At 59.7% G+C, this 17,555-nt stretch overlaps 1 protein-coding gene across 1 annotated transcript; it reads left to right on the forward strand.

Annotated features, from left to right (window-relative positions):
- The first annotated feature begins 9,720 nt into the window (after positions 1-9,720).
- Positions 9,721-14,522, forward strand: EVX1 (even-skipped homeobox 1). The gene is made up of 3 exons (XM_066240450.1): positions 9,721-10,147; positions 11,670-11,914; positions 13,980-14,522. Exons 1-3 carry the CDS (start codon positions 9,721-9,723, stop codon positions 14,520-14,522), a joined length of 1,215 nt encoding a protein of 404 aa, XP_066096547.1.
- Positions 14,523-17,555: the final 3,033 nt, after the last annotated feature.

Genomic DNA, 17,555 nt, shown 5'->3' on the forward strand with positions numbered 1-17,555 from the left:
ACATTACACTGCTGAGATGAAATCTCATCACCGCCACTAACAGGTTGTATGACTTAAGTAAGCTTCTAACCCCCTTTTCGACTGGTTTCTTCACCTTACTCCTGGAATTGTGAGGGTTTAGTGATATAATATCAGCAAAGTGTTTAGAACAGTACCCAGTGCACAGAAGGTATAGCTGTCTATATTTGTGGGTATTCTTGGTGGCACCTTGGCCTCATGCTGCCTAATTTATAGCATTAGCTGTAAATTTAACTTATTAAATAATATCCCAGAATATGTCTGATACTAGGAAAAGCAGATAGAATGAAAAAGCATCTATATCTATAGCCACATAGCTCAGGCCGTTTTGGCTCCTAGTGAACCTGCTTGCTTTTAAGCAGCCACAGCAGATGCTTAAATCACCATCTTGAGATAGCAGAGAAGAAAAATACTTACACATATATCTCAAACCTGAGAGTCTGCAGGCAGGAGGTGCTGGCAGAACCCCCTGGGGTCCCTGCCCACAGCCCTGGGGAAGCCCATAGAAGACTTATTTCTATGCCTCCCCTTTCCTTGTACCCAGGTCCCTTCTTTCCATTCTGTCTGTTCTCTGGCAGAATAGGGGTTCCCAGACATGGAAAATCTGCTTTTTTTTTTTTTTTTTTTTAAATCTTTTTTTTAACTTTACTTTATTTATTCATTTTTAGAGAGGAGAGAGAGAGGGAGAGAGAGAGACTGCAAGAAAGGAGGGGGGAGGAGCAGGAAGCATCAACTCCCATATGTGCCTTGACCAGGCAAGCCCAGGGCTTTGAACCGGCAACCTCAGCATTTCCAGGTCGACACTTTATCCACTGCGCCACCACAGGTCAGGCGAAAATCTGCTTTTTTTTTCATGCTGGAGTCGCAAGCCAACCATATCTCAAGGTCCCCAATTCCTTTTTGTGAGAGAAACCTCTGGGCAGGGCACGTTTCCCACTCTGCTCCAGCTGCTTCTGTTCCAGAGCAGTTTCCCACAGAGGGAGGCATATCCTTTGTGGATGAAGGAGACGAGTGAGGAGCTAACTGAGATCCTGACGGCCTTAGGTAATAATGCACAAGGGGGGGCGTGGGGGTTATAACGTGGAAAGAACAGGGGGGAGTGAAATGCGTAACCGAGGCATAAAATTCTGTATCAGACATTAAAAAAAAAAAAAAAAAAAAAAGGTACACCTTAAAGAAGCCATTCCAGGCATGGTAGAGAATCATGGGAATTTAGAAAACAAGGCGCCTGACCTGTGGTGGCGCAGTGGATAAAGCGTCGACCTGGAATGCTGAGGTTGCCGGCTCAAAACCCTGGGCTTGCCTGGTCAAGGCACATATGGGAGTTGAAGCTTCCTGCTCTTCCCCTCTTCTTTCTCTCTCTCTCTCTCTCTCTCTCTCTCCTCTAAAATGAATAAATAAATAAAAATAATTTAGAAAACAGGGCGATGAAATGAATCTGCAGGGTAGCAGTTCTAAAACGGAAGTGGTGTGCACCAAGATCACTTGGAGGGCTTGTTAATACAGATGGCTGTCCCCCCCCTCCCCCACCGAGTTTCTAATTCATTAAGTTTGAGAATTTTTCATTCTAAAAGGTTCCCAGGTGATGCAGGGACCCAACTTCCAGAAGCATTGTCAAAGAGAATCTGAGAAGAGTTGACAGGAGGTCACGTTGTTTATAAAAGGGCCTCAGAACTAAATGAGGCTCTGGATGGAGGTCTGCAGGGACACAGGGGTCCAAGGGGCTCCCCAATGAGCTTTCACAGCAAATAAGGTCAACGCCTGTGTTGGAGTGTGGTTGATCAGACGGACTGACGAGGGGAATCCATGAGGCAGCCACCTCCCCTGACCCTCGACCGGCTGGCGGTGCGGAGGGGCTCCGCGCGCCCTTTCAAAGGAGCTGCTCTTCCCCCCAGCCCCTCCCCAGCGCAAGGTCAAGGACTGGTCCCTGGAAGCCGAGGCTACGAGGCTACGGGGGCGCCGATCTGCTCCCTATTGCTCCTGGGGTCCAGCTTAGTAGTTGGTGGGCGCTAAGCACCGGGTGAGGTTTTCCACCGAGGAAAGGCCGGCTGCTTGCCCCGGCGGAGGGGTGGCCGGATGGGGCTTTGAGCTGCCGCCTGGGCAGAGTGGCGGGATTGGAACCAGCGCGGATGGCGGGACGCACCGCGATTTCCGCCTCTGGCGGTCGGCAGTGGGGGGCGCACCAAGACAGCAGTTCGGGAGCTGGGTTTTGTCACCGCTGCGGCAAGGGGCGGGGGGAAAGGAGGGCGCAGGAAGGGCCACAGGGCCAGGACGGGGCGGCCGGCCGTCTCCCACGTCGGCAAGGGACGCTCAGGGGGCTCCCGGCTGCATTTGGCACAGCCGTGTGTAGGACAGGAAGGGGCTGAGATTCCAGGTCCGGGACCCCTTTACTGCGCGCACTCGAGTCCTAGGCGGGTGACATCTAGTCCTCTGGCCCGACATCCCCCCTGCTCTCCCTCCGTTCCAACGAGCCCCTCCTCGCCGGGATCCCGCCCTCTGAACCCCGGCCGCCAGCGCGCGCACCCCCGCCCCCCAGTCCGGGCCGAGCTTCTGGGGCAGGAGCGCACAGGCCCTCCACGTCGCGGCGCCCTCCCGCCCTCCCTGTTCTTAGCCACCCTCCCCGTTGTGCCCCGCTCCTCTGAGACTCACGGTGACAGCCCGAGCTGGCTCCAGCCCGTCGCTCACCCGCCGCCGCATCCCGGGAAGTGTGGTCCCTGTCCGGGTTCTTCGGTCGCGCCGGTGGCACGGCACCTTGGCGGTCCGTCTGCGGTGTTAGGGGACGTAGTCGTCGGCCCTGAGGGCACAGCGCGAACGTCAGAGAGAGAATCTGGCTTTTTGGAGGCTGAACGATTTGGGTTAAAACCCCAGCGCGGCCAGTTCCCAGTGTGTAACCCTGGACAAGGCCCCCAACCTCCCCGAGAGTCGGTTTCCCCGGCATGGCGGGAGAAACCGTACGGTCCTGGGGCTTCGGAAGTTCCATGGGAGTCTGGGTCCCGCTGTCGGAGCGGGCTCCAGAAAAACCCGCCCCAGAACTCCTCCAGCAAGGAGTTTCCATTTTGCCGGAGGGAGCGGCTTAGCCCGCCCAGCCGGTAGGACTTCCCTGCCCGGGGGGCGGTTCTTCCACCCCTCACTCCCGAGACGGAGTCCTCGTCGCAGGCGGGCGCCACCGCCTCTCCCGGCCTTGCCGGGCCGAGCGGGACGGGAGGAATGGGCCGCGGCCTCCCCCTTGGCCCGGGATCCGGGAGAGACAGGCACGTGGTCGGTGAACACACAGGAACAGAGAGACCCGCACCCAGCAGGAAACATCGAGGGCTAGTTAGGTCGTAGAAGAGAGACCCCACCCTGTGACAACTCCACTCTCGGATAGGAACCAGTCGGTTGGACCACCCTGACGGGCGCAGCCTAGGCGGCTCCCCTTCCTTCCAGCGCCAGGCTGAGAGTGGGGGGCGCTCCGTTGGGTAGAAGAAAAGGCGGTCAGGCTCATTGGACCTTTGGGCAGTACTGCGCTTGGAAAGGGTTTGTGCCGATCGAAATCTATTAAAAAGAAAACCGAAAACCTACTCGCCCTTTGCTCCTCCCCCTGCAGAAAAGGAACCCATGGTGGACGGAGGCCTGGTAACAGCCCTGCACTCCGAATGTCCTTGTCCCCAGGACCCCCAGGGAAGGTCAGTTCTGCTTTATGGAGGCCCGGGCTCGCCAGTCTCTGCTTCTGGATGTATCAGTACCTCCGGGACCTCGGTTGTGATTGGAGCCGGGTCCGGAGCCAGGAGGGTGTGCTCAGTTCAGGATCCAGTGTGGAGACGCATGGCCAGACCCTTAGGTTTTGCCACTTGGGCCAATTAATGCTGGAGAAGCAGCTGCCCCTTGTAAGGGAAAACACCCCGGTAAAAGCCACATTCCCTATCAAAGGTATCAGGCACATGTGCCCGGGGATTGGTGGCTCTGGGGTGGGTGGACGGGGTTGTAGAGCGCAGGAAAATCTGGGGAACGGAAGGCTAACTCAGTGCCTCTGTACATGAAGGTCTGCCAAATACGTGAAGGGGCCATGACTCTCAGAAGGTTAACACTGGCTGGGCAACCCGGGCAAGTCTTGCCTTTTTCCAGATAGGTGCTCAGGGCCTCGGTGAGTTGTGACGGTCAAAGAGGGTCTAGACTTTGTCTTTTAGGGTCTCCAGGGTCAGCTGCCATGGTGACATGTCTGATATTCTGGAAGTCAGGCCCGGAAGACTCTCCCCACCTGCTTGGGCAGAGCAGTTAGTCCCCCTCCCCCACATCCCTAAGGGTGGCGCCATCCTCCCTGCGGGACCCTGCACAATCCCCACCTGGCCGCTGAACTCGCTTTAAAAGAGGGTCAGGTCTGGAGGTCTTCTCCAGAAAGTTTCTAAATGGCTTTTGGGGACATTTTTTTCTTTACTCTCCTTTATGCCCAAAACAAGTGGCCAAAGGTTAGTTGCCCACCCCCCCACCCCCACCTTTCCCCACATACACACTTCTCCCAACCCCTGTGAATTTACCTGGGAATGGGGAGGAGGTGGAGGTGGAGGAGGAGGAGGAGGAAAGGCTTTGGCAAGAGCTGCAAGTGGAGTTTTTGGAAGGAAAGGCTCACCATGCAGTACTTGGTGTTTCCTAATAGTTTCAATTGAAGATAGAGGGATGGGGGTTAAGTCCTGACTCTGTCATTTATATATGAGCCTCCTCTTAGGGATGATTCCTAACACCTTCCTCAGGCCTGTCATGAGAATAGAGAGTTAAGACAGCTGAGATGCTTACAACAGTGTCTGCTCTTATCATGCAGGTTCCCAGACTTTCAGATGGAGTTTCTTTTTGCCCTCCTGGGAAATCATAGGTGGGGCAGAGTGAGGACAATCCACACGCTTGGGTCCTGAGACTTCTCTTGTGAGGACAGGTGTGTACCTTCATTGAGAGGTCCCTGGACCCAGGTAGATCCCTGAAAGGGCCTAGGGGTTTGTGGAGAATGGCACTCCTGGGTGTTGAGATATCCCTACAGGCCAGGGTGGTGCAAGGCCTCGAAAGAAGCACTGGTCCAGGGTCTGGCCCTGAGCTGGGCCCTGGCCATTTGAGTCAAGACCACTGGTCACCATATCATTGTGAGAGAAAAGGCATTTCAGCCTGTTAAGCACTTTTAAAGGGGTGTTATGTAGATTAAATGAGAAATGGGCATCAATGCACTTTGTAATAAAAGTAAATTTCAGGACAGTACTGGTGAAGGGAAAAACCCCTGTATCATCTCTGCTATGGTGGGAAAGGGGAACACCTGGGCCTGGGAATTTCTCATGGACTCATCATGAGCCCCACCAGTGGGTGACTTGAGGCGGGGGCAAGCCTCAAACTTGAGGAGGCCCTCGGAACTCCAGTCCTGCCCTGGGGCCTCCTGCCCTGGGGCCTCCAGCCCTGGAACAGGCAGGTGATGGGTGTAAGAATATGGGCTGCCCAGGCCTTAGACCCCAGCTCAGGCTGGGGAAGCTGCAGGCTTGCTCCAAGGAAACTGAAGAGGAGGCGGAAGCCGGGTCCAGAAAACATCCAGTTTCCTGTCCCAGAAGCCTGGCCCTTCACTTCAGGAGGCATGGAGAGAAAGGGACGCTTGTCTAAACCAGAGTTCCAGAAGCCAGAGGTTCTGCCTTTCTGAAGAGGACACAGTTCTGTGGTCCCCACTGAAGACGCACACAGCCGTCAGCTGCCTCTGCACCTTGGGCAAGGGGGTGGGGGCAGTGGCCCAGCAGTGGATCTCCTGCCTTGGAAAGTGGGACCTGGGGGGGGGGTCCACCCCGCGGTGCCTCTGAGCTCTGGGTTCCCAGACCGGCGTCGGTCGCTGCCAGGGTCCAGACAGGGCTGACCTCCAGAAGCTGCCCCGCCCCACCATGGTCCCTGCCGGGAGACCTAGCGGCTGGGGAACTTCGACGGCCAGCGGCCCGAGCACGGCTTGGAAGACAACTGAGGGCCCAAGATCAAGATCCACAGCAGCCGAGCGACTCTTATCGTCTTAGAGGGAAGCTCCCTTTGTTCTTACGTTTTCCAAGGTGAATAGCAAAACCAATTTTTTCCTGATCAAATGTTTGCTGGCACCGAAGCAACCAAAAGAGCCCCCCTGGAACCCTGTGCCTTATGCCAGGCCTGCTCGCCCCTCGCTCTCGGCTGGGGCGCGCGCTTGTCTCCGGGAGACCGCGCACCTGGCGGGAGAGGGGCCGCAGGCCGTCGCCCAGAGCGCGGAGGCTTCCCCACCCCCCGCCGCCGCTCTCCGGAGCCGGGATTTCTCGGGAAGCCAGGCGGCTCCGGCGGATCAGCGCTTCTGGTGGCCCGGGCCCGGCTTCCGATTCCGTTTAACACGATGAGCGCCTCTTATCTGCGCGTCGCCTCCCGGAGGGTCCCACCCCGCCCCCGGCCCGGCCCCGGCCGGGAGAAAGGGGAGCCGCGAGCTTTTGAAGTCCAGAGAATTTCAATCCCAGAGGAGTCGCCTGGACCTAAACCTGTCACCCCAGCGGGGAAGGGACAGCAGGCCAGCGGCCGCAGGCAGGGGGGGTCCTCCCCGCCCAGCGAGGTGAGAAGAGGCAGGGCCTGGCCCGGGGCGCGCTTAGACTGCCGCGTCGCCCCCTCTCCGGTTTTATGGGCCGCCCACACCTGGCGGCCGCCGGCGGCGTTCCCTCCACGAATTTACCCTCCTTCTCAGCTGTGTAGAGAAGGATCTTCAAGACACAGTGCTAACCACGCCATTAAAACGCCCCTCAAACCAAAAACCAAACTGTTTTTACCCAGTCCCGTTCTGTTTTCTTCTTCCTCGTGTTAAAAATCCGCCCTCTCTTCACCTGATGTTGATGAGGATGTTTGTGGAAGTGACATTTGGTTAAGTTTATTTTTCCTCCTGTGCCTGGGCGGCGGTGGTTGTGGTGGTGCAGGAGGCCCCTAGCGATCTGGGAAACTGAGGCTTCTTTGAAAGGCCGGAGTCGGAAGAAGAAGGATGGGGCGGGGTGGGGGAGTCCCGGAGGGGCTGTGTCCCCGGGACGCGAGGAGCAGCCCCCGGGGCTGGGCCGGACCCCGGAAGAAGACGCCAGTGTCACCTCTTGATCTCTCAATCCCACCTCGCTTTCATCTCGCAGGGCGAGGCCAAAGCAGAGGATCAAACGCAGAACACTCCCATTGAATGCAGAGTGGAGGGGGCGGGGCGGGGCGGGGAGCGGCGGGGGTCCCTCCGAGGGCCCGGCCCCGCCGAGGGGAGCGCCGCGGGGGCCCCTGTGGGAAGGTGGAGGGCTTCCCGGGGGGGAAGGACAGGAGAGGGCGGGCGGCCCTAGGCCCAGTCTCGGGAGGCCCAGCCCAGGGTGGGTGACCGTGGCAGCTCTGACACAGACGCTGGGGGCTCGACTTTGACAGGAAGGAGACAGAACAAGCCAGATGGGCCCTCGGGCTCGGACTGCCGGCCGGGAAGGGCAGGGCCTGAAGAATTCTTGGAAAACTGCGCCGCAACAAAAGGCTTTGGGATCTGGTGCCCTCCGTTCCCAGCCACTTCCCTCACCTTTTAAATATCTCCCCAGATTTGGGGGCTAGTGGTGCTCAGCAAATGGTGACTTTGGGAGTCTCAGGGGATGGAGGCCTCTGTGCGACATTACCGACATTATAAGCCAAATCCTATCCTCAGGTTAACGAGCACCTCACTGAAAAGTGGGGGAGACGTCGGAAGCCGGACTGAGATGGGAACTTTCTGCTCCTTGAACCCTTGCTTCCTCCGCTTCCTCTATCAGCCTGCCAGATAGGAAGACTGAGGCAGGGAGAGAGGGAGGAGAGGAGAGAAAAAGGAAAACGGGGAGGAGGCGAGAAAAGTAGTAGTTAGAAAGACAAAAGAGACAGCGATGGAGGGCCTTCTCTTCCGAATCTCTGAAACTGGGGCTTTGTCTTGGGACACGCAGAGGGCTGCGGTCCGGAACAGCCCTCGGTGGCTTAAATCTAGAAGATCTGGGGTGGAGAAAGGGGAGTGGTAGGGGTCGCAGTGCAGAGAAGAGGCTTGCCTCCCACTCTCGGCAAAGTGGGGAGAGAGCCCGCCCACCTGTCTGGCCCTAGCAGCTCGCTTAGCGCTGGCCAGGGGGCGGTTTCCTGGTGGGTTCTAGTCTACCTTCCCGGGACGCATCCCTGAGAGGGAACCTGCGGGCAGCTTCCGCCAGAGACAGCGAGCACCACAAACGCCCCCACCCAGCTCTGCCCTGGAGTTCCCCTTCTGACCCCAGAGATTCACGAGCGCCCCCACTCCCTTGCTCTCTCTGGGCATTTTTGGTGACAGCTCTCTCAGGGCTAAAGAGCCCCTGGCAGAACCCTGTGTGTTGAACCTCTGCGAACCCCAAAGGGGCGGCTCAGGCGCTCTGAACCCCTGCCCCCACTCTCTGGTGGTGAGAACAGTGCCTTCTCGCAGCGAGGGGCCTCTGGCGCTGCCCGGGCAGGGGCCGTATTCCTCCCCACCCCTTCACTTGAAAAACCTGCTTTGGGGAGAATTCGTTGATTCTGAATGAATACCTTAAAATACAGGCAAGAAAAGAAGTAAGGGCCGCTCTTAGAACCTCTCCCCACGCTACATACCTGAGATGCAGACGCAGCCCGAGCAAACGGGAAAGCGAGTTCTTCCGAGAATGCACCTGAGGTCAAGCCGGGCTGGAGAAGGCTTACCGCCACCTAGAAGGGGGGGGGGGGGAATCAGCGAACATTTTGAGTCAACAGCCAAGGCGGGTCTTTAAAGAAAAAAAATTAAGATATTTATCTCTTGCTGGGGGGGGGGGGGTAGGGTATAGCAAAGCTCTCTTTTGGTTCCCAGGAGGAGGGAGATAGCTGGGGGTAGGGGGTGGGAGGGGAAGAGAGAGGAAAGAACGCCCGAGGCTCCAGCTCTCCAGACTGTTGGGGGGTGGGGAGGGATGTTCCTCGGTAGCTCGTAAAAAGACTGGAGCCCGGCTGAGGCTAGCCCGCCGGGGACTGGCGTTGGTAATAATGCCTGGAGAAGCGAGCCTGCGGCTCGGCCTTCACATTCCTAAAATACAGTTCTGGGCTCTCTTATCAGTGTTAGATCAAGGCACCGAGTTAAGAAAACCAAAGCCGAAACAATAAAAAAAAAAAAAAAAAATCCAAAGCGTATTCAATTACCGAGTCCGCAGCCCCTGCGGAACTGGCCGCGCGCGTTAAGCGCTGTTTTCTTTCTGCGGAATTCCATTTGCATGCCCTCTGCCTGGGTGTCTCCCTCTCCCAGGGTGTGTGTCTCTCTGTTTTCACACTCTCCTCCCCATTCGAGCGGGGCCCACACCTGGCGCATCACTGCCGAGCCATTAGCCGCGGGTCTCCTTTCATCTTCGCTGTGGCAGACGTTTCTATTTATCCACTTGAGCTCGCCGAGTGGCGTCACCAGCGGTACTGTAATGACGATTGCAGCAGGAGGATGACAGCTTAGAAAGAAGAGGGCAATGGGGCTTCCTCCCAGAGGCGGTGCGGCACCGAGGAGCGCTCGCATCACAAGGTGACCCCAGCTCCCCGCCGCCGCCGCCGCCGCCACCGTCACCGTCGACATCGCGCTCCAGCCTCTCCTCACCCATCTAGCCTCCCTCCTGGCTTCTTTTTCTCCCTCCCGCAGCTGAAATCTGCCGGACCTCTGGGGACCCAGGGAGCCGGGGGCGCGAGCTCACTCGGGGCTTTCTCCTCCCCCCTCCGGAGAGCCCCGGCATGGAGAGCCGAAAGGACATGGTTATGTTTCTGGACGGGGTGCAGCTTGGCACTCTGGTGGGCAAGAGGGTCTCCAATTTGTCCGAATCCGTGGGTAGTCCGCTGCCGGAGCCGCCCGAGAAGATGGTGCCCCGGGGCTGTCTGAGCCCGCGGGCCGGTCCTCCGGCCACCCGGGAGCGCAGCGGGGGAGGCCTGGAGGAGGAGCCGGCCGACGGACTAGCAGGAGGCGCCGCGGGACCCGGCACCGAGCCGCGGGCAGCCGGGGCAGCCGTGCTTGGCCCCGGCCCTCCGGCCCCCTCCGCCGACAGCCTCTCGGGCCAGGGGCAGCCCAGCAGCTCGGACACTGAGTCGGATTTCTATGAAGAAATCGAGGTGAGCTGCACCCCGGACTGCGCCACGGGGAACGCCGAGTACCAGCACAGCAAAGGTAGCCACCGCGCCCCCTTTCCGGGCCTCCCACCGCGCCCACCTTCCACTTCAGTGCAGGAGGGGAGGAAGGCGCTCCTTTCCACCCGGGCAGGGTGACTGGGGGTGGGGGGCCCACTGGGGTGACTCTCCCCTGCTCTCTGCGTCCTGGTGGGGGTCTCCTTGTGTGCTCTTGCATTGGTGGGATTGAGCTTGACAGCTATGCTTTGGGGGGGAGGAGGAAGGCGAAAGCCCTGAGCTTGAGGGGGATTCACAGTGAACCCCAATCCCCCCCCCCAGTTTTGTGGCACTGCTTCAACTGCGTCTGGAAGATAACCTTCCCCCGGCGTGGGTGAGATCAAACGCGGGATCCGGCAGTTTGTGGCTGGCGGGGTGTAAGGCGCATCCAGGCGCGGAAGCCAGGAGTCCATAAAAAACTGTAAAATCGGGGCTGACCGGGCCGCCTGGGTGCTGAGGCCCTCGACCAGTTTGCACGTCGGTCAGAGGTCCAAATTACCTTGTCACTTCCCTGGCTCAGTGGCGCCAGGTCGGAAATGGTCCCAATGATCTAATTGCCTTTGGTCTCCGGTTGCATTTGAAAAGGCAGAGCCCTGGCCCTGCCCCCTCCCCCTTTCCTTCCTAATCCTCCTTCTCCACCCAGAGGAAAAGGAGCTGCAGGGGGCCGGAGCCCCACCCTTCCTCGGGCTAGGCCCAAAGGTGGGGGGGGGGCTGTTATACTGCTGGAACTGGAGATCCCCTCCCTGACCAGGGGCTAGTCTGGGGTGGCGGTGAATGGCCAGGAAAGGAATCTCCCTGAAAGGTGGGAAAGCTAGAGAGCCCACCAGCAGACACTGCTGCGTAAAGCTGGGGGTGGTGTGGGGGGTGAGAGTTTACCACGGAAGAAAACCACCCCCTGGCCTTGGCAGCCAAGTCCTCCGTGAGCCTTCTATCACCCTTCACCACCTCGACCCAGACTGCCTAACGCTAGTGAGCTCTTAAGGACAACTCATACTCCATTCAAATACCCTAAGGTGACAGGGCACCCACACTCACACTTCTGTGCCATCCTGGCAACACATGCCTTCACACCAAAGCAAGAGAACAGTTTGTGCCAGCATCCCACCGTGCACTAAGACCCCGAGTTCACCACAGCCCGGCACAATAGTGCATGTCATGTCAATTCACTTGCCTGTCAAATATGCACAGCCTTGCCCACTCCTGGCAATGGGGGGCAGAAAGCTCAGAGGGGCTGCATCTCAGCCCTGCCCCATGGCAGGTGTCTGGGGCTTCTGCACCCAGCAGGCCACAGAGCCTCCCAAACGGCAGCCCGGCCAGGCCTGCTGGCTGTTAGGGCTCATCTGAATGGTGAACTTCTGCCTTCCCTTCCTGGGTTCTTGAAGTCCCCAGCACCCCAGCAGAAGCAGTGCATGAAGCTACTGAAAGGGAGGTGTCCTTTGCCACTCTGGCCTACAGCCCCGCATCAGCAGCGTTTTTGTGTCTGTTGTGTTGTGTGTGTGCTCGTGTGCTCTGGGCTCCCCGCGTAGGGCCGGGCTCCGAGGCACTGGCCAGCAGTCCCAACAGCGGCAGCGAGGCCCCTAAGAGCAGCGGCGGCAGCTCGCAGGGCACCCTGGCCTGCAGTGCCAGTGACCAGATGCGTCGTTACCGCACCGCCTTCACCCGGGAGCAGATTGCACGGCTGGAGAAGGAATTCTACAGGGAGAACTACGTATCCAGGCCGCGGAGATGCGAGCTGGCTGCCGCCCTAAACCTGCCGGAAACCACCATCAAGGTATGTGCTATGGGACCGGGGGGTGGGGGGACTCAGCAGGAAGTAAATACTACTGCCCCCTCCTAGATAGTGCCTGAGCCAGAGACCCCGGTCTGTGCTCCCCCGCCCACGTGGCAGCTGGGCTGGGGCTCTGCAGGCCTCTCGCAGGCGCCAGGTGTGCATGTATCCTCCCGACAGTCCCTAGGCGGCCACTGCTCCCAGGAGGTTGACTCTGTCCCTTCCCTAGCCGAATAAACAGCCAAGGATGGGGTGCCTGTGCGGGCGGACAAGAAGCGCCCAGGGAGAGCGGTTGGGAAGGGAGGGTGTCAGGGGAAGCTCTGCCTGCAGCCTCGGACCCTGCGAGTCCTTAGGCCCCAGCTGCTGGCGCACTGGCACCGGGCTCTGGCGTTCCGGGGGGGGGGGGTCCGGCTCCGGGGCAGCGGGGAGGAAGGACAGACACTGGAGTCACTCTGTGACCCTCTCCTGGAGAGATCCCAGCTGGGGGGGGGGGGGCGGGGAGGAAGGACAGACACTGGAGTCACTCTGTGACCCTCTCCTGGAGAGATCCCAGCTGGGGGGGGGGCGGGGAGGAAGGACAGACACTGGTGTCACTCTGTGACCCTCTCCTGGAGAGATCCCAGCTGGGGGGGCGGGGGGGGGAAGGACAGACACTGGAGTCACTCTGTGACCCTCTCCTGGAGAGATCCCAGCTGGGGGGGGGCGGGGAGGAAGGACAGACACTGGTGTCACTCTGTGACCCTCTCCTGGAGAGATCCCAGCTGCGGGGGGGGGGTGGGGCAGAGAGGAAGGACAGACACTGGAGTCACTCTGAGACCCTCTCCTGGAGAGATCCCCGCTGGGGGGGTTGGGGGGGAAGGACAGACACTGTAGTCACTCTGAGACCCTCTCCTGGAGAGATCCCAGCTGGGGGGGCGGGGGGGGGAAGGACAGACACTGGAGTCACTCTGAGACCCTCTCCTGGAGAGATCCCAGCTGGGGGGGGGCGGGGAGGAAGGACAGACACTGGAGTCACTCTGTGACCCTCTCCTGGAGAGATCCCAGCTGGGGGGGGCGGGGAGGAAGGACAGACACTGGAGTCACTCTGAGACCCTCTCCTGGAGAGATCCCAGCTGGGGGGGGGCGGGGAGGAAGGACAGACATTGGAGTCACTCTGAGACCCTCTCCTGGAGAGATCCCAGCTGGGGGGGGGCGGGGAGGAAGGACAGACACTGATGTCACTCTGAGACCCTCTCCTGGAGAGATCCCAGCTGGGGGGGGCTCCAGGGCAGCGGGGAGGAAGGACAGACACTGGAGTCACTCTGAGACCCTCTCCTGGAGCGATCCCAGCTGGGGGGGGCGGGGAGGAAGGACAGACACTGGTGTCACTCTGTGACCCTCTCCTGGAGAGATCCCAGCTGGGGGGGGGGCTCCAGGGCAGCGGGGAGGAAGGACAGACACTGGAGTCACTCTGAGACCCTCTCCTGGAGAGATCCCAGCTGGGAGGGGCGGGGGGGGGAAGGACAGACACTGGAGTCACTCTGTGACCCTCTCCTGGAGAGATCCCAGCTGGGGGGGGGCGGAGAGGAAGGACAGACACTGGAGTCACTCTGAGACTCTCTCCTGGAGAGATCCCAGCTGGGGGGGGGGGGCGGGGAGGAAGGACAGACACTGGAGTCACTCTGTGACCCTCTCCTGGAGAGATCCCCGCTGGAGGGGGGGCGGAGAGGAAGGACAGACACTGGAGTCACTCTGAGACCCTCTCCTGGAGCGATCCCAGCTGGGGGGGGCGGGGAGGAAGGACAGACACTGGTGTCACTCTGTGACCCTCTCCTGGAGAGATCCCAGCTGGGGGGGGGGGGCGGCTCCAGGGCAGCGGGGAGGAAGGACAGACACTGGAGTCACTCTGAGACCCTCTCCTGGAGAGATCCCCGCGGGGGAGGTCGGGGAGGCCAGCTCCCGCCCACAGGTTCTCCCGTGGCCTTTCCGCTCGGCTGCGGGTGTCGCCTCCTGCGGGGGACAGGACCTCTGGGCGCTGCGCGCGGGGCCGAGCGCGGCCACCCAGCCTGCGCCCCCCCTTCCCCCCCAGGTGTGGTTTCAGAACCGGCGCATGAAGGACAAGCGGCAGAGGCTGGCCATGACGTGGCCGCACCCGGCCGACCCCGCCTTCTACACGTACATGATGAGCCACGCGGCGGCCGCCGGCGGCCTGCCCTACCCCTTCCCGTCGCACCTGCCGCTGCCCTACTACTCGCCCGTGGGGCTGGGCGCCGCGTCCGCCGCCTCGGCCGCCGCCTCGCCCTTCGGCGGCCCGCTGCGGCCGCTCGACACGTTCCGCGTGCTGTCGCAGCCCTACCCGCGGCCCGAACTGCTGTGCGCCTTCCGCCACCCGCCGCTCTACCCCGGCCCCGCGCACGGCCTGGGCGCCTCGGCCGGCGGCGCCTGCTCCTGCCTCGCCTGCCACGGCGGCCCGGCCAACGGGCTGGCGCCCCGCGCCGCCGCCGCCGCCTCGGACTTCACCTGTGCCTCCACCTCCCGCTCGGACTCCTTCCTCGCCTTCGCGCCCTCGGTGCTCAGCAAGGCCTCCTCCGTGGCGCTGGACCAGAGGGAGGAGGTGCCCCTCACCAGATAAGGGGTGGCCCGCGGGCTGCCGGCTCCAGGACGCCCGTGGGGGCCCCGCGGGGACTCAGCCAGCGCCCCTCCCGGCCCCGAGGGCGCCGAGGGGAAGCTGGGGGCCGCGAAGGACCCGCGCAGGACCGGCGGGACCCGGCCTCGGGGAAGGGGCCGCCCGGGAGGGGGCCTGGGCTGGCGCGTCTGGGCAGCAGGAGGGGGAGTGGGGAGGCCGAGGCCCAGAGACCTTCCTCCGGGGCGGCCCCTTCCTGCCATTCTTCACCGGACTCGCTGCCCCCGACCCGGTTTGAGGCCGCGGCTCCAAAGCTAAACAAACTCAGCAGCAAAAGCAACCGATATGCAGCCCTTCAGCAACCCTCCCTCACACCCGGGACACCGTCCCCTCCCCGAGGACAAGCCCAAGCACTGGAAAGGGAAACTGCCGTCTCCCTAAACAAAACGCTGTGTATGCAGAGCAGAGAGAAATTAATCTTCGCCAGCTTTTCCAAGGCATGGCAAGGGGCTGTGGATGGCAACGCACCAGCCATCGAAGGGAGAGAGTGAGAGAGATGATTTACTACCAGGAAGAGTCCGGCCTTCCCCCGGAACCCGGGGCTCTCCTGCCTTCCAGAGCCTCCCTTACACACCATCTCCTGGTTCTGCCACCTACCAGCACCTTATCTCTTCCCTCTCTCCCAGCTTCTTGATATCTCTCAACTTGCAACTCCATCTCCAACCCCCCCACCCCGCCACCACCCCAACTGCACTTTTTGTTTAACGTTGGCAGGGAGGCTGCAGGACCCCCTCAACCCAGGGCCCCTTGGAGGCTTCCACCAAGCAAGCCCCTTCTTCCTGGGCCCAACACACACCCTGATTAGTACGTGAGTGTGTGAGGAGGGTTTTTGAATATTGAATGTATAATAAGGATCGCCACGCAGCCAGCCACACAGGCTCGAGCTGAGCTCTTAACAAGGCGCCCAGGGAAGAGCTTAGGGAGCTCATCTCCCTCCCTCAGTATCTGGAGGCAAATTAGAGGCTATTTCCAGCCTTTGCCTTTACTAGGAGCTTTCTGGCTCTTCTCTTTGCATTTGGCATTTTACATCTCTCTTCCTCTCATTTTCCTCCCAAGCTGTCACTGGAGCTAGACTTTCAGATGCTGGTGAGAGCCTTCTGCCCCTTCTGGGGATCTTGTCTTTCCCCTTCACCAGGGTTTGTCTGGGAGCCATTCACAAATATTCACTCCCATGCTTCTTCTTACAGCCAGGTTTTGAGGGAGATGAGAACCTCTTAATGCAAGCTTCACCCTGGCTGGGAGGGAGTGGTTCTGCCTGTAGGGAATGAATTTGATTTGGTTTTCCTTTGAAGCCCAAAGAATTTGCTGTTACAATTTGTTGACCATATTGCAATAAAAGCTGGACATGATTTCTCACTTTAGCATCTTAATTTTTTGGCAGCAGACAGTAGGTTAACTCCTTTTGAATTGCTAGTTCAGCTACCTTAGGCTTGGGCAGGGAGAAAACCGAAAGATGGAGCCACAGACAGAGTCTCCTAAAATCTCTGTTGGGTGTTGGCAGGCTCCAAATGGACATTGCACAGAGGTGGAGGAGGCAGGCTCCAAGCCGCCCTGAGCTGCATGTTTCCTTAATCCTGTGCAAGCTGGGAGCCTTCCGGGGCTAAACTGGCACAACCATGACCCCACTTGGGGCTCACCCCTTGATGCTTCCTTCTCCACTTGCTCCAGCCCTTTGGAGAAGTTGTGCACTATAGTTTTCATGGGTTCTACCCCAAACCAAGTAGAGAAGAATGAAGCTGTGGGGGTGGAGCTTGAGCACTGCAGAGAGCGGGGTTCGCTGGACAAGCTGGGTCTGAAAATTAGGGTTCAGGGAGACGAGAGAGGAGGACTCCTTGGCTGGGATGGGTTTCTGGGCTGGTCAGGGCAAGGGGACAGAGTGCTTGGCAGCCACCTCATGCCCAGCTTCTGTCCCCAGAGGAGAGCCACCGTGGCGTCCTCTGAAGTCCTGCTCGAGTAGGGGGGGAGAGAGACGGGTGTCCTCGGCAGGCCGGGAGCCTAGAACGCACGGATTCCAAGGGGCCTCTGCAGGTGTATCCACGGGCAGGTGTGGACTCCCCAACAGGCCTCCGTCCTTCTTGGAGCTCCAGAGCAAACTCTTCTGCGCCCAGTGGCACCGGCCCTCCCACGCACCGTCCTGTGCGGAGGTCGCCAGCGTCCTCCTCGCCACGGCCCCGCCCCCCCAGCCCCGCGCAGCACCCTCTGCCGCCGGGAAGCTCGCGGTGCCAAATCCCCGCAAATTTCGCGGGTCCTTCGCGTCCGGCAGAGATTGCTTGCGACAGGTAAATGGGCTGCGGGTTGCCGTGATGCCAGGCGTATTTTCAGTTAATAGGGAGGGAAAATGAGGTGTCTGCAGCGATATTGGAAAGTACAAGATCGATGATCCGGCCTCGTGTCCAATCAGCAGCCTTTAATTGACTGTATTTTCTGGGTAATTGAGCCTCTCTTCCTCCAAATTGAAGTGGAAGATATAACAATACATCTTGCCAGGAGGAATTACTCATTACTTCATAATGAAATTTCCCTTTTGCCAAGGTTTGCGGTTTGGCGCTAGGCAACCACTTCTCACCCTCCCGCCCCCACCCGCGCTCCGAAAACCGAGTTCGCGCTAGCACCTTGCAGCCCCAAGCAGCCTGATGCCAATATCAAGGTGGTGTTGGGGGAGGAGGCTGACCGTGAATAAGACACTACTCCTCCCGGCCTCTGTCTCTTTCTTCACCGGTAAAACGAGAAGGCTCGGCCCAGCAACAGAGCTGAAACATATTACCGTTAGCGTTTTCCAACTTTCTGAGCACCTTGATTCGGTTTGCCCCATTTCAGTCCCATTTTGCAGGTGGGTAAACGGAGGCTCCTGATCTCACATGGCTATTAGTGGCCCATACAGCTTTGAGGTCTAGCTACGGGGCTTCCTCTCCCTTGCTCTGGGGCCATAGGCCCCGGTCACCTTTTGAGAAGTCTGACACATCGCTCCCAACTCACATTTTC

The sequence above is a fragment of the Saccopteryx bilineata genome, chromosome 7 (assembly GCF_036850765.1).
Source record: "Saccopteryx bilineata isolate mSacBil1 chromosome 7, mSacBil1_pri_phased_curated, whole genome shotgun sequence".
Classification (NCBI taxonomy): Eukaryota; Metazoa; Chordata; class Mammalia; order Chiroptera; family Emballonuridae; genus Saccopteryx; species Saccopteryx bilineata.